General features: G+C 38.3%; 1 protein-coding gene across 1 annotated transcript in view; it reads right to left on the bottom strand.

Annotated features, from left to right (window-relative positions):
- Positions 1–14,251, bottom strand: part of LOC117421493 (dickkopf-related protein 2-like) — a 30,895-nt gene extending 16,644 nt beyond the window's left edge. The window contains exon 1 of the mRNA XM_034035969.3: positions 13,663–14,251. Coding sequence (XP_033891860.2) covers positions 13,663–13,875 — 213 coding nt within the window. The 5' untranslated portion in view covers positions 13,876–14,251. The remainder of the gene's footprint in view (positions 1–13,662) is intronic.
- Positions 14,252–15,731: the final 1,480 nt, after the last annotated feature.

Below are 15,731 nucleotides of genomic sequence, written 5' to 3'. Positions count from 1 at the left end.
CCCTGGTCCTCACGGAAACATGTAGATCTACTTACATTTGGTGTAACCATTTACCACGTCCCCTTGCAACATTACCACTAGTGGATGTAAGAAATATATCTGTAAGAAATACCACAACAAACATGGAGTTTCTTACACCCACTAGGTGCAGAGTCTCACCCTTTACTTCCTTGCTACTTGAAAAAGGACTCCTCCTGAGTCCCCTTTAGTTGTGTATGTGCAACATCATAGAAACTAAGTGTAAAATTTGCTTTCCCTTGGACAAAGGTAAAATTATTGAAAAAACAAAAAAGAACCACAGCCAGAATCCTGTGATATTTTTGTTGCGGTAATGACAGGTAAAAACATATTTTGGAAATGCTGGGGACATTTAAAATGAACTTTGTACACTTGATTTCACCTTTTGTGATTTTAAAAGTGAACACAAGTGTATTTCTTATGTCAACCCCTCTAAAACGCTGCCCTTCTGCACAGTAGGTTTCAAATTTTAGGTTTTAACCGATAAAACTACAAAAACAAAATAAAATTAAACTTGTATTTATCCTATTACACACCAGAGACTGCTATTTATTTTGTATTCATTTCCAGCTGTTCATAGAGCACTTTCATGTATTTATTTGCAATAGAGGTACATCATGCATGCACTATGATTCCCATCTATGTTATTAGATTTGAGCAGTGCTCAGGATATCTCATTCCATCCAAACTCTAGAAGAGTTCATGTTGGCCAATACCACAGTCAAGTCACATTTCAAACCTCTTAAACTACTTTTTTTTTTTTACTTTCTACAAAAGCATGAAAATGTCTACAAACAGAAAAAGGGAGATTAAAAAATGTTGAAAATCAGCAGCCCAACTCATATTGTAACGCAGAATACATTTTGACTTCTTTACTGCCTTTTGTGAAACAAAACAAAAAATACTTAAAGAAAGAAAAAGAACTATAGCTCCTACTAAATGATGTTCAACGTTAAGCAAAACTAATAAGAAAATAAATCTCAATAACAGTAACACCATACAATCAACAATAAAGAGCATTAGTCGTGTTTATTTGAATAATGTACTGCTCTAAGATACTGTTAAATTGAATTGAAAGTAACTGAACTAATTTGTTTTGAAAGCTTAAATAGAGCTACTTGGGGAGTTACAGCACTGGATGACATAAGGCACTGCTGTAAGTGCTGCTTGAGGCACCAGCTTCTGAAGTGACAGAAATGCTCCTATCATGCTACAAAACAACAGCTACTAGCAGATCTAACCACCAAATTATACTGTCAGGCTGTCAAACAAGCAGAATTATTTCCAACCAATTTTGACAACCCTTTTTGGGGGGCTTTGATGAGCAGCTGCAACTGCGTGAATACACCAGTGACGTTTTTGCAGAATAACCCAGCTCAAGGAAGAACTTCATGCTATGGCAGCAATAGACTTAATAGAAAACAGATGACAGCATGCCTGCCTAGAACTATGAGCTGAATTCTTGTGAGGAAAGAGACAGGCACTGCCACAGACACACATGCCACTCCTGAGGCCAGCTTGAAGGCATGGAGAACACAATCCTGATGACTAGGGAGTGTGCTTCTTATGGATGCAGGAACTGTAAACTGACAAGAAGACGATCACAGGAATCAAGGCTCAGCAAACCAATGACACGTGAAAAGGGCTAATGATATAGTAGCAAAATGATTTAGCCATGGGATTCATTTATTTCTCCTTGTGGATTCATTTACAAATTAGTCACAACAAACAGGTGGTTTAATACAGCTACAGCCTGCATGAGGACAATAAAAGACTAATTATGAAAAATAATTCTTGAATAATACTCAGAATAACAAAACCATCATGTGGAATTTTTGTTTTGCTCCAAAATGTTGATGACATTCAAAACCAGATTCTGGTACTAGCTGAGGTGTGCATGTTTGCTTCAGAATAGTAAACCGAGTAAGTACACAATTGGACATAATTATGGGATACTAGTTTAGTTTATTCACTTTAATTTAGTTATTCACTTTGTGCCCACAGGGCCAGCACAGGTACATATCAATAGTGCAGCACTAATTCAAAGAGAGACCTAAGTAGGCCATACTCAGTAATAAACAATATTACAATTACTATACATCCAAACAAATATCAATAAAAATACACATATATACACACTTCACAAGGCAGAAGCCAGGCCTGCGCAAAGGGACTACTAGAATAAAGACTAAGTGCTTGTGACTTTAGCAACAGAACAGGGGTTTCCCTTTGACTACACGGAGAACCGCCCTCGCTGAGGGGAGACTGAACCGATCGACCTCCAAGGCAGAGAAGTGAGGAACTTCCCCCAAGGGGAAACTAAGGAAGGATAGGGCTTTCTGACAGGTCTAATTGAGAGAGGTCAGACTCGACTGATGCTCCAAGGCCACATGGAGTGCCTCGCAATCTATGCAGGACGAACAAAAGTGCTGGAAAAGAGAATAAAGAAATAAACACATAAAGAGGGCCAGGGCCAGGGCCAGGGCCAGGGCCAGGGCCAGGGGTCTCCCCCCCCCCCCCCCGAAATACACCAAGGTTCTACATACATACAAATACATATAAATATATTAACACAAGTTCACCTCAGACACAGATGACACTGAACAGCAGTTTTAAAACCGGAGAGGCTTGACAATGACACAATGGAATCTTGAAGGGCATTTCATAACCCCAAGGCTGTGCCAAAGAAAGAATAACGACACAACTGGAGGTGATAAGGACTGATGGTCAGAGCAGCTCTGTGGAGACCTCTCAGACCAGGTCTTTTATGAGAAAAGACTGACAGAGGTAGAACACAGTGAACGCAAAACCTTATAGAAGTGAACAAGAATAAAATAGGACCTTCTACCACTTAATGGTTTAACCCTTCCGCTCCGGTGAACATTCTACCTGTTTGAGGTCTGACTGAGATAACGTGACTTTCGGCTTGTATATTAGGACAAATATCCACCTAAAGTATACAGTGTAAAACCTGTCTAAACAGCTGAGAATCTGAAGATTATTAAGAGAATAACTTTTTCACTCTATGATAAAATATACCCTACGATTACCTAGTTTGAATGTAAAAAAATAAGTTTTAACCTTTTGCAGTCCTATGTCGGACCAGGTCCAACATTACAATTTTTCCTTTCCGATGACATCATCAAAAAGACGTCAAGCACAGGTCTCTAGTCGTTTTTTCTCCGGAAAAAGCTGAGAAAACCTTTCAATGGCCGAGTGAGGCCGATAGAAGCCGAGAGAAGCTGAAAAAAAAAGAGGTGGATCTGAGCAATATGCATAGTTCCTTCACCACAGACATAACACGGACATAGTTAAACAAGATAACTGCTTCCGCATCCAGCGCTCAAAGAATATCACAGACATTTGCCAAGCTTTTTGAGATGTTATAGTAATAAAATAATGACTTGCATAGCATTATTGAGGAGTTTGGTGATAAAACGAGTGATCAGGAGATAATTTATCAGTATCCACTACTATGAAGAGATATGTGAAAAATACAGCGAACAAGGAGTGGGGCAGGGCTGGAGATGCAGTACTGAGTGTCCTGTTGATATGCAGTGCCTTTTAAATCTGTTTTACTATGAATAAAATTACTTTTAAACAGCGCGTGTAAAATACACAGCGCGTGTGAAAATAAACTGGACCTGATGCGCCTGACAGGCACTGAATAAATGGACCGCAAAAGGGTTAAGATGTATTCGAAAATTCATTTTTCTTTAGAAATGTCCCCATAAGTGTAATTTAGTGAGCTCCTATCTAAAAACTGTAACAGTATCAGTGGTAGCCACAACTCTCAGGAACTAGGATGAGAAAGAATTTTATAAATACTGGATACTGGTTTTCATTTTACACCAAATTGTTTGACGGGTGCGTAATGTGAAGACGTTCAAGTCATCAACAACGTAAAAAAAAATATATGTATATATATATATATATATATATATATATATATATATATATATATATATATGTATGTATATATATATATATATATATATATATATATATATATATATATATATATATATATATATATATATATATATATATATAATTGGGTTGGTTGGCAATCTTTTGGTTATGTAAAGCAGTAGCTGAGTGACTCTTAAGTTTAAGTAATATGTCCATAACCTGAACTGGGGAGCAGTGTATATCTAATAAAGATTTTATTAGAGGGTGTACCAGAATCAAACGGAGTATCAACTGGATTAAAACAAGAAGCAAAATGCATATTGAAAAGATCGGCGATGTCAGCTGGAGTGTCTGCTGAGACTTGCCCGTTTGACATACAACAAGGCACTGCCCTTTCCAGAACTGGCCTTTACCATAGACCAAAACTTCTTAGTATTTGAAAAGTTTTGAGGAATACTTTCTAACCATTCAGTTTTGTCTTTCCTTAGTAAGCTAGTTAGTTTATTTCTATAAGTGCGGAAGGCTTCCCAAGCAATGGGTGTACCAAGTTGTCTAAACAATCTATTTTTAACCCTAGTAATTTTTATAAGTTCAGCAGACAGCCATGGTTTAGAAAATGCAATACGTATCAGTTTTGATGGAAGACAATGTTTCTTAATCTCCAAATATTAGTCTTAATTTAGCCCAGGAATCCTCAACATGAGAGTAAAGCCAGATGTGGAATGGCAAATTACTTAACAGCTACTTAGCAAGACCCCAGTCAGTCATTTTATAGACCCAGATAGAACGATTGCATGAAAGTGCTGGAGAAGCTATACGATTCTAACCCAGACTAATTATACTATGATCAGAACAGCCCAGTGGAGCTTCAGCTGAAATAAATGAAAAAAGATTGACATTTGAGATGTAAGCATGGTAAATTAAAGCCCCAAGTGAGTTAATACGAGTAGGCTTACTAACAAGCTGGCACAGACCTAAACATTCTAGGTTATTTAAAAGATATGATGAGTCAAATCATCCATCTAAACAAGTTAACATTAAAATCACCAACCAGTAACAGCTCACAATCTGCACATAAAATCTGAAGCCTTAACTAGACTAGAATACAACAATGGCAATGTTAATAATTGTGGGATACTGGTTTTAAATATGCATTAAAGTTGAATTGTTTGATTTGCAATAGCAACATAACATTAACTCAGAAGGCATCTGCAAAATTACAGCTCATTAAAACTTGGCACAAGGTAAACATAACCTCTCCGCCACTAAAAAATAAAAATCTATTTGTGTGTTTGTGTGGCTGACTAAAATAACTTTTCAGATGGACAAAAGCAAGGAATTCTGCCTCGTTAAATAAAATGGATATGGTAATTATAATTAAGGCATGATGTCATGAATTATGGAGCTGTCATCTTAAGTATAGTTTGTTACAGAAAATATGTAAACTCAAAACTCACAGCTTCAAATAGAAAAATAAAAAAATGATTTCACATTGGAAACATTTTGGGAGCAGCTAAGAGGTAAACAAACAAACAAAAAAAAAATGTGCATATTTGTAGCCCTCCCAAGTCCTCAATGGAAAGTATTAGTGGAAATGTTTATCTGTTTATGTGGGTAAAAGGCTGAAGGATATTTCAATCAACAGGAAAGTTGGTGGTCTCAGCTCATGTGCCTAGTGGTCCATTTAAAAAAAAACACCAGTGTGGCAACGTTGCAAACATTCATTTAACAGAATAGGCATGGCAATGCATTATCTTCCTTCCCTAGTACAGCAGGACAAGACTTAGTCACAATATCACATCAGTGTGTGAAAGCCTGAGGTTGCTTGCAAACATACAGTCGGTCTGTATAGAGTATATACAGAATGCTGGGGAACTCCACTGCTGCCTATTTTAATAATTGGCACATACGTTATATAAGAATGCAAACCACCAATATCTGAAACCCTGGAAGTAGTGCCAACACAGAGGCCTAATGCAAAGGAGCTAATATTTCCTCCAAAATCATTTTGAACAGATATTGGAATTTAAAACATTATTCTTCTGAACTATAACTCTAAATAACAATTTATCTCACTATCTTTGAAGACTGAATTTAATCAATCAAGCAATCTTTATTTTATATAGAGCCTTTCATAGTGGACCACCATCACAAAGCGCTTTACAAGATAGTAAAGAACAATGCATGATACATTAAATACAGTGAAATACAGGGCATAGTACATTAAATACAAACGGTAAAAAAAGAAAAAAATACATTAAATACAGGCATATTAGCACTGCTTCCATCATAGAAAACAGACTGCATGTGTCCAGATAGGTAAAAGGATAGCCAGGTGAGACAGGTTCCAGAGATCCCAGCACATTTCTAAAGGCGGTCAAGAAGAATGGTATGATCAATGGTATCAAAAGCAGCAGTTAGGTTGAGGAGGACAAGGACAGAGGGAGCAGAAGCATCAGCATTAAGCAGAAGGTCATTTACAATCCGGAGCTGAGCAGTTTCTGTACTGTGATGCGGCTGGAAGCCAGACTGTAGAGATTCAAGAAGATTGTTATCTGTGAGATGTTTCATCAGCTGGCTGGCTACAGCCCTTTCAAGAGTTTTAGAGAGAAAAGGAAGACTGTTTTTTTGAGCACTGGCATTACTCGGTCAGTCTTGAGGGCAGCAGGAACCAGGCCTGAAATCAGGGACAGGTTGAGAGTGTGCATAATGGAAGGAGCAAGGTCAGAAGCACAGAGACAGATGAGATTTTTTGGCCAGGGGTCCAGGGGGCACGTGGCAGTAGTTGATTTCAGCAATAGGCTGGAAACATCAGGAATGGAGAGAGGAGAGGAGGAGAGAGCTGGAGGGGCAATCGGAGGAGAGTCAAGGTGGTCAAGTACTATACTGGGTTTGTGGCAGGAGAGCGTAGAATAAATAGTGTCGATTTTGTTCCGAACGAAAGAGGAGTAATCATGGCAGGTAAGAGAGGAGGATGAATGGGAGATGGACTTATTTATGGATGGATTCAGGATTTGATCAATGGTTTTGAAGAGAATATTTGGTTTACCGTGTCCCATGGATATGATTTCCCTGGCAGCAGCGAGTGCACATCTGTAGCTACTGAGGTGACTGGTCCAAATCTCTCTGTGAACCGTTAGTCCAGATGATCTCCACTTGCGCTCAGACTTGCAGCAGGCAGACATAAGCAGTTGAAGTTTGAGTGTATAACATGGACAGTTGCGATGTTTCTTCACTGTTCTGGTTGTAAGCGGGGCAACTGTGTTGATGATCTGAGTAAGGTTGGCATTGTAGAGGGACACAGCATCATCATCCAAAGACGAGAGAGTAGCAGTTAGGGGGGGAAGAAGAGACACATTCCGATAGTATTGTAGGATTTAGCAGATTTTTTGGACGGAAGGAAATAACAGTATCAGTAGTAGCTGAAGGTGCGGGAAGATTAATATTGGCAGTGATTAAGAAATGGTCACAGAGAGAGATATCAGAGACTGAGAGATTGGCGATATCAAGACCCCTGATGATGAGCAGATCCAGGGTGTGACCAAGGGTGTGAGTGGGAACGTTGACAGATTGAGAGAGTCCAAGATCGTCCAGGAGTGTGACAAAGTCGGTCACTAGAGGGGAAGAAGGCAAAGGAGGTGAAGTCACCTAGGAGTAGAATTTTGTAAGTTGAAGTGCAGATTAGGGAGAGGAATTGCTAAAACTCAGCAATAAAAGCAGTTATTCTTTGGTAGACGATAGATAACAGCAAGGGTGAGGGACATGGGAGAGGGGAGCTTGATAGCGAGATGCTCAAATGAAAAGATGGCTGGGAAAGAGAGAGTTGAGGTGGCAAGCACAGAGTTAGCAACAACAGCAGTGCCCCCACCTCTACCCATGAGGTGTGGCTTGTCAAAGAGCGAGTATCCATTTGGGGCGGATAGATGTAGTGAGTGCTTATCATTTACAGAGTGCCAGGTTTCAGCTAGACAGAGAAGATCAAGATTAGTATAAGTTATCAGTTTGTTGAGAAGCAGAGATTTGTTAGTCGACTAAATTGGGACCTTGCTGTGGAGCACAAATACTATTCATAATAAAAAGTCAATTAATATTTTCCTATTACCAGCTTTACTGCAGAAAATTGCCTATAAACATGTTAATGGATACATATTAGCAGCTTGCCAGTGATGCACAGGGATTTTTGTTTTTAAAATGCTATTAATCTCTAATGTGTGACCTGATGTTATTGTTTCTGGTCTGCACAATTTTAAATGTAATTGTAAGTGTATAGCTGAGGGTACATTATAAAGTAGTTATTAGCTCTTTTTTTGTCTCTTTGTTTAAATCTGTTTAACTAAATGAAATACAAAGTCAAAAAATACAAATCATGCTTCTTTCATATAGCTTTCAAGCTGTTTACAGCATTGGTATAACGATTCAGATGAATAAGACAAGGTTTTACAAACATCCTACTTACTAGTTTTTGTAACTTTACATTAGCAGTTTGTTTTTGCAAAACAATCTGTTGCAGTAATACAGAAAGTTTATTTTTACTACATATTCTATCATTGAGTGTTTTTATAGTTGTTAAAATACGGTTTAAACTTAACATAGGAATAAATGTGTTGTGAATATGTCTGAATTCTTGTGGAAACTTAGCCCACACCTTGTGGCCATGGGAACGTGAACAGAAATTCAACAGCACATGCTTTCACTTCCCCCCCAAAGAAACAGAAAACCTGGAACTAATCCATTTGTAAGTTGGAGTCTAAAATGCAAGTGATCTCAGTGAAATAAACATTACGCTTTGCAGAAGAAGTGCCATTTGTTTTAAAATATATACAGGTTTCTACAGGTTTCTAAGGAATAGAAAATGTGCGCCCCAAAATATAAACAAACTGGCCTGTCAATGTATTATTTCTTGTAAAATAGAAAACACAAAAGGCTAAACACTGTGGAGGCATGTTTTGTTTCAAATTGTATTGATTTACCCTGCAAAACCATATGGTGCAAATTTAACCAGTAGTTGCTATGTCCACTGAAAACACAACGTTTGATAAATAAGTAAATACATACATACATACATACATACTGTAAAAGATTGTAGCACTCACGGGTTCTTTGCCCCTTTAAAAATTACGACCCAGAACACAGAAATTGATTTTTCCGCGCTGACGCGCTATTTTTTTTTTTTAATAAACGCAAAAATAAACAAAACACAAAATAAACACCTAGCTCCGTCTGGAGCGCTAACTAAACAGGTAATTCCCTGACTAACTCGCAGGACGGCTAAACCGTTTACCTGTCACCACTCAAAACCACACAGGCTTAAGACATCACTTACTAATTTTTAGGACTGCTCGGAAGCAGAGCACCTTTCTTCTGCCTCCTTCTACTCAGCAGCCACAATCAGATTAACTGATCCTCTCTTATACCCTGCCCTGGTCCCAATTACTAATTACTGCCCAGGTGCAGGGGATAATTAGATAATAAAACAGTTAAATTAAACAATTAAACAAAACAAAGGTGCATTTCGTTCTCTTCAGGGTGGCTTTAACCCCCTCCCTGCTGTCTCACATTCCCGCTGCTGTTACAATACATACATACATACACACATACATACATACATACATTGCATGCACATTAAACAATTCTGTGAATTACAATATTTTAGGTCTATTACTGCACAGGAAAGCAATTTAATATGAGTGCCTCTATAACAAACATAAAGTCCATCATTTTCCAACTATACAAAATAAATCAGGTTTCAATGTTATTAAATATTCAATATTAAACAAACTGTTTTATAATTTATTAATGCATTTCTTATTTTACTTATCTGAATGGCTTTATACTGAACCTTTAACATGTTCACTGAGTTTAAGAATTTAATGTTAAAATAGAAGTTCTGTTTCTGTGCTTATCTTCATATATATGTTCTGTTTCTGTGCTTATCGTCATATATATGTTCTGTTTCTTGCTTCTTCATATCTATGTTCTGTTTTTGTGCTTATCTTCAGTCGTATTGGATGTGATCCATAAAGTGAATAAGAATAGCTATTGTCTCTGATTTTATTTTAATACTAAGTTGTACAGTAGTAACCATTTATTGAGATTACTCATGACTTCAAGGTAATGTTGCATTTTACCCCCTGAAAATACATTTAACTCTCCCAGTGTTAAAATTAGAGGATAAGTTACTCCCAGACCCAAACTGACTTCACAACAGCACACAAACTGGCAGTTAATGGAAATGACGACCAGATTACAGTACAGTATACTGGGAAGCAAAGACACAAATATGAAAGTTCAATTTACTATGGTAACCAAACAGGCAGAAAGTTTGGTGGCAAAAGAAAAGCATTACAAAAAACAAGGGAAGGGAAATGGCCATAGTGCTACTTTTTCAAGCCATTGTAAACAGCTACAACTAATTATAACAAATAAAGTACATCAAAGTGTGCAATAAAAAAGCCCGTCATTGCATCTTAGACTTATGGTGACATGGAAACGCCACCTTTGGTCTTGTCATTTATCTTGCCACGAGAGTTTACTCCTTATATTATTATTATTATTATTATTATTATTATTATTATTATTATTATTACTATTATTATTGATGTTTTATTTTTGGAATTGTCTGTTTTGTCATGTGTAACAAAAAAAGTGTATGTTTATACGTCATGCTTAGGGGATGAGTAATGATTACCGGGGTAGTGTTAGAAAGTGGTACATTGTCACATTGAAAGTGGTAAGCGCTCCGATTTTGGTACAGGTGCAATCAATTACGATCTGATGGGTGTTTTCCTGTTATTATTATTATTATTAGTAGTAGTAGTAGTAGTAGTAGTAGTCCTATTTAAGGTCCGTTTGACGGGACTACACCAGCTGTCAAAAGACAGCTGGACAAAAATTCTAGTTAGAACCCCTTAGGGTGCTAAAAAAGACATACCCTAACTAATTTAACTGACAAAAACAGTCAAAAGGACTGTAAATTAAATATACAAAACCAAAGGGGAGGTGGTACAGAGCACGCCCCCTAGAGCCCACTGGTCGACAAAAGAGGTCATGTCGCCAGCGGACTCCGCGTGGGCGTGCTCTAAATGAACCCGGGATCGGACGAGGGCCCTGAACATGGCCCCACAGTCAAAGAGACCCTCCCTGATCATCTTACGCTTCCTGGTCTTGTAAATTGCCAGTTTAGCAAGAGCCAGGAGCAGATTCACGAGGAGGTCTCTCTTCTTGCTGGAGCCATGGACAGGGTGCCCGAAAATGAGGAGGGTTGGGGAGAAATGCAGCCAGAAGCTGCAGTCTGGCGCACAAAAAATAAATGTGAGCTACCGACTCGGACCGACCGCAGAAAGGGCATGCGGCGTCCGAGTCGGTAAAGTGACGCAGGATCTCTCCTGACGCGAGCGCTCCGTGCAGAACCCTCCACTCGGATCGGAGGGGGGTCGAGGAGAACTGCGAAATCCTGCTCAGGTTGTTCTCAAGGGGAGGCTGAGGGGGGTCTCGTGCCTTGGGTTCGATAAGCAGGATCGGAGAGCAGGGGGTAGCGGGGGGGGAAGTGGCTCCCCGGTCCTGAGAACTCCCTCGAGATACCTGACAGAGTCTGGGTGCAACGCTGCTTTGCACTCCTGGATCGCTCGGCCGGCCATCCTGACGGTCGCCCAAGCTGCCCTGGCGACCAGCGACTTAGGCGTCAGCCACATCCGAGCTGGCTCCTGATGCACACCAACCCTTGCCCTCCCTCAGCCAGAGGGAGGCACAGAACTGCCGCAGAGACCCAGTGCTTTCCGGCCCAGAAGAAGTCCGTCAGCTTCCTCTGGACCCTGGCCACAAACTCAGGGGGCGGGCTCAGGACGGTGAGTCGATGCCAAAGCATCGACGCCACCAGCTGGTTGATCACCAGAGCCCTGCCCCTGAAGGAAAGCAGTTTCAACAGACCCGACCACGACCTCGAGCAGCCACCTTGTCCTCGTAGTAGTAGCAATTATTTATTTATTAGCAGACGCCCTTATCCAGGGCGACTTACAGTTGTTACAAAATAACACAATACAAAGAATCACATTGCAAAATATCACATTACAAAATGTGGCATTACAGCTAACAGCAGTTATAAAGTACAGTAATATAATTAGAAAATAAGATAACAATTTAAATAAGAGCAAAATAAAGAATACAGTAAATAATTACACAAGAGAGAATTTGAAAAGAGTAGTTAAACTTATTGTAAGAATATTTTCTTATATGAGTAAATTCCATTAAGAACAGCTAAATGGATAAGAATTGTTTCAAATAACAGCATTTACAAAAAATGTGAATATGGATTCCTATAAGAGTAAAATCAAATACAAGATACAAAAAATAGTTAGAATTAAGGGCAGTAGTGGCATACGGCAAAGTATAGAGCAGTTCAGTACAAGTACTGTACTACAAGATGATGCCAGCACTGGTACAATTCGGTGCCATATAGTCCAGTATAGTCGAGAGTTGTGAGGTTTACAGATGCTGTAAACAGAGGTTTACCATTATACTTTTTGTTTGCAAACTTAAACTGGAAACAGACAATCAATTTCTCTAAAAAGAAAAAGCAATTCAAGACAAAATGAGAAGTCCACCCAAAGTTGCAGAAGTAAAAAAAATGTGGAAGTGTATTGCATATGATAAATGTGTGCATACTATTTTCTTAAAGGTGGCAAAATATGATAAATTAAATTTAAAAAGATGTAAAATACCGAAAACAGCATAATTTGTACCACATTGGAATGGGTGCTTCCCTGCTTTCTTAGCCGAAGTTGTTTAGGCATGCACGAGCAAGGGCAGTGCGCGAGTACCACTTTTTACTGATTACCTGAAAATAACACTACACCGGTAGAGTGTAAAATGGTTAGAAATGGAACCAGCATAAAAGATTTGTGAGCTAGTTTCCCCCTCCTAGTTTAAGTCTGTATTTCAAATAGGTTTATGTGTAGCTTTTACTGTCCTGTCGACTATTTTGGCTGTCACTGTCGTTGCTGTTCTGTCTCGGTAGGGACGCTGTGTTCATTATTATTTTTTTTTTTTAAAAAGGTAAACTCTAGAAAGAACAAGCATGCCGCACTCAGATTTTTTGAAACATTTGCAGCATGGTGATGCAGTAGTTATCGACATGAGATGGGATGTTGGTGTGTTTCGGTTGTGCATGTGAAAGTAATTAGATTTGATACATGGGAACCCTTCTGGAATCTCTCACAAACGTGCATGTATGTAACTTGGTCCCAAAAACGCACGTTTTAAGTAAGTTGTTGCTGTAGCCTAAATTACACTAGATTATATATAGTTAAAGCAAAAGGTAAAAAGGGTGAACAAACTTTTTGGAGACACACATTTTTAAGCATATTATTTTTAATACTATAAGTATGTCAATGTTATAAAAATTGTACTAAGTTTATTTTAAGTAGCTTACATAGAAAACCACTTCTGTAACATATTTACATAACCTTTTGAGTTTAAATTTGACATTGTTGAAAAAAAGACAGATAACACAGAAGCATTCATTAAATACAGCATAATGTGGTTTTTTTTCTGCGTATTTGACAGTTAGAATGACTAGATGTGGGGCAATGATCCCTGTTAAAGCCAGAACTCAGGTAGCTAACAAAATACACACATCACAGACTAAATCCAAGCATAGAATGGTGTATTTGAAACTTTTTTATTTTTAAAGCTACATCTAGAATCTATTTTTTTTTTTGAAAACCCAGATCTTACCTGGCCGGGGTTGTTTCCTTTCTTGCTGGTGGCGCCCACAGGGAAAGTGATGGAGCGGTTGGTTGACTGGGTTGGAGCCTGCCCCTGAAGAGACGATTTGATGGAATTCACCTTGGATCCAGGGCCGTCAGCCCTTTGAGAATGTCCCATTCTCAAGACCGCAGCCAGTAACAGCAAGAAACACGAGCCCCTAGTCCACACCAGCAGCAACATTTTCAACACCAGAATTAACCGCAAAACAGGCACACACAAAAAAAACCGAGCTGTTACCAGTAAGAGCAGTGGAATAATGTGCGGAAACCTAAAGAAGCAAACTTTAAAACTATGAACTTATATAAACTGCTTCTCTGACGAATTAATAATATATATACATATATATAATGTTACACCTATATGACTAGATAACATACTTAAAGGATATCCACTGCTTCCTATTCAAAACATGCAAACAAAAAAACATTCTTGAAGAAATATAATGAAAAAATAGTGTCTAAAAAAAGCAAGGTCACGGTTAGCATAGGACCTCAAACTCAGGTCAATATCTGGATGTTAATCTAAGATCTGTCACTAGCAAAGTGTCCTGTATTATGCGAGGCAGAGTCTGGTATTTTATGAGCTCAGATCCCTTCTTATAGCTTCCACAATGGGATTGTTTCCTCCGCCCCCATCAAGAGTTGACAGAGTGAAACTGGGTCTCGTAATTTCTGTACGAGTAAGATATCGTATCGGGCTAGTACGACGCAGATCATAGAAGTAGCGTTTCAAACGTTGCTCACACTATTTGGAGGTATTACCTGTCGTTTTTCTCATTTGAACTTTGAGAAAAAATCTCTGCTGTAATTTAAGACATAGGCTGTGTGCGCAGTATCTTTGACATGGTTTCTGATCAATACATTATAGTGAACCGCTTGAAGAGGGAGGATATGTGACAGACGTTCCAAATATTCCAATGGCCCTGTCTTCTTCTGCTGAGAGAATGTACCAGGGTCAGGTTTTGCCAAGCTGCTATAACCTGTCAACGTTTTTGTTTTTAGCTACGAGCATTTATTTTATTTGCAATTCTCGGTCATTTTCATCCTCTTAGAGTAAAACGTTACACGGTTGTTAATTTTTTTTAAAAATGTCCTTTAATTCTTTACATTTGTACTTATAGCAGTATCTCTAAGCTAGCTCTGCTAGTTGTATTGTGTTTTTTTAGTTGCTGTTTCGGCAGATGGCATTGCTGATGTCCCTGTCCGGTTTGTCTCCTAACACAACCCACAATTTCCCTTAATAATTAGGCTAATTACATTTCGTTTTTTAAATGTGTCGCACGTTCTAACATATTTAATTATGATGTAGTTAAATATTAAATTAGACTTATTAATAAAAAAAAAATAATACAATAAAAAAAATAGTAGTCATGTAACACAATGGTGTGCTTTTGGTGCAGTTCGTGTACATACATATAACATTACATAGACAGCATACATTAAGAAAGACAATTGGGTGTCACTTAAATCTATAGTTTCTGCCTCATACATGACTAATGATTATGTAAATGTGATTTCGAAGACAATTCAAAATACATTTTCAGAGATGGGGGTACAGTTTGCTGGCCGTATTGAAACTCGATACCAACTGCAATTCGACTGCAATATAGAAACGAGCACCTGATCAAGTGCGGCTCGCGCTTGAGCAGAACCTTGCATTCTTTGAACGTCCTCTTCCAGACGCTGCCATCCGAAACCCCAGGGGATAACTTTGATAAAACGCTCTATATCCTATACCTGTATTTCTTTAACAACCCCCTTTAATATAAAACGGTTGTATTGGCAACTATTCAGTCCAAAAACGAATACGATCATGAATCTTCTTCTTTTTTTATACTTGTGCATACTATACCCTCTGAGAAATAATAATAAAAAAATACATTGCAAATATACTTATATATAATCTCTTTGTAAAAATATTATAATATTATTGAAATTATGGACATAAACACACACACACACACACACACACATACATATATATATTCTCTCTCATTTGAATTTGCTCTTATTTACTACTGATTGTATTGTATTTTA

Source organism: Acipenser ruthenus, chromosome 1 (assembly GCF_902713425.1).
Source record: "Acipenser ruthenus chromosome 1, fAciRut3.2 maternal haplotype, whole genome shotgun sequence".
NCBI lineage: Eukaryota > Metazoa > Chordata > Actinopteri > Acipenseriformes > Acipenseridae > Acipenser > Acipenser ruthenus.
The sequence above is the reverse complement of the archived record's forward strand: the minus strand, read 5'-3'. Positions and strand labels throughout refer to the sequence as shown.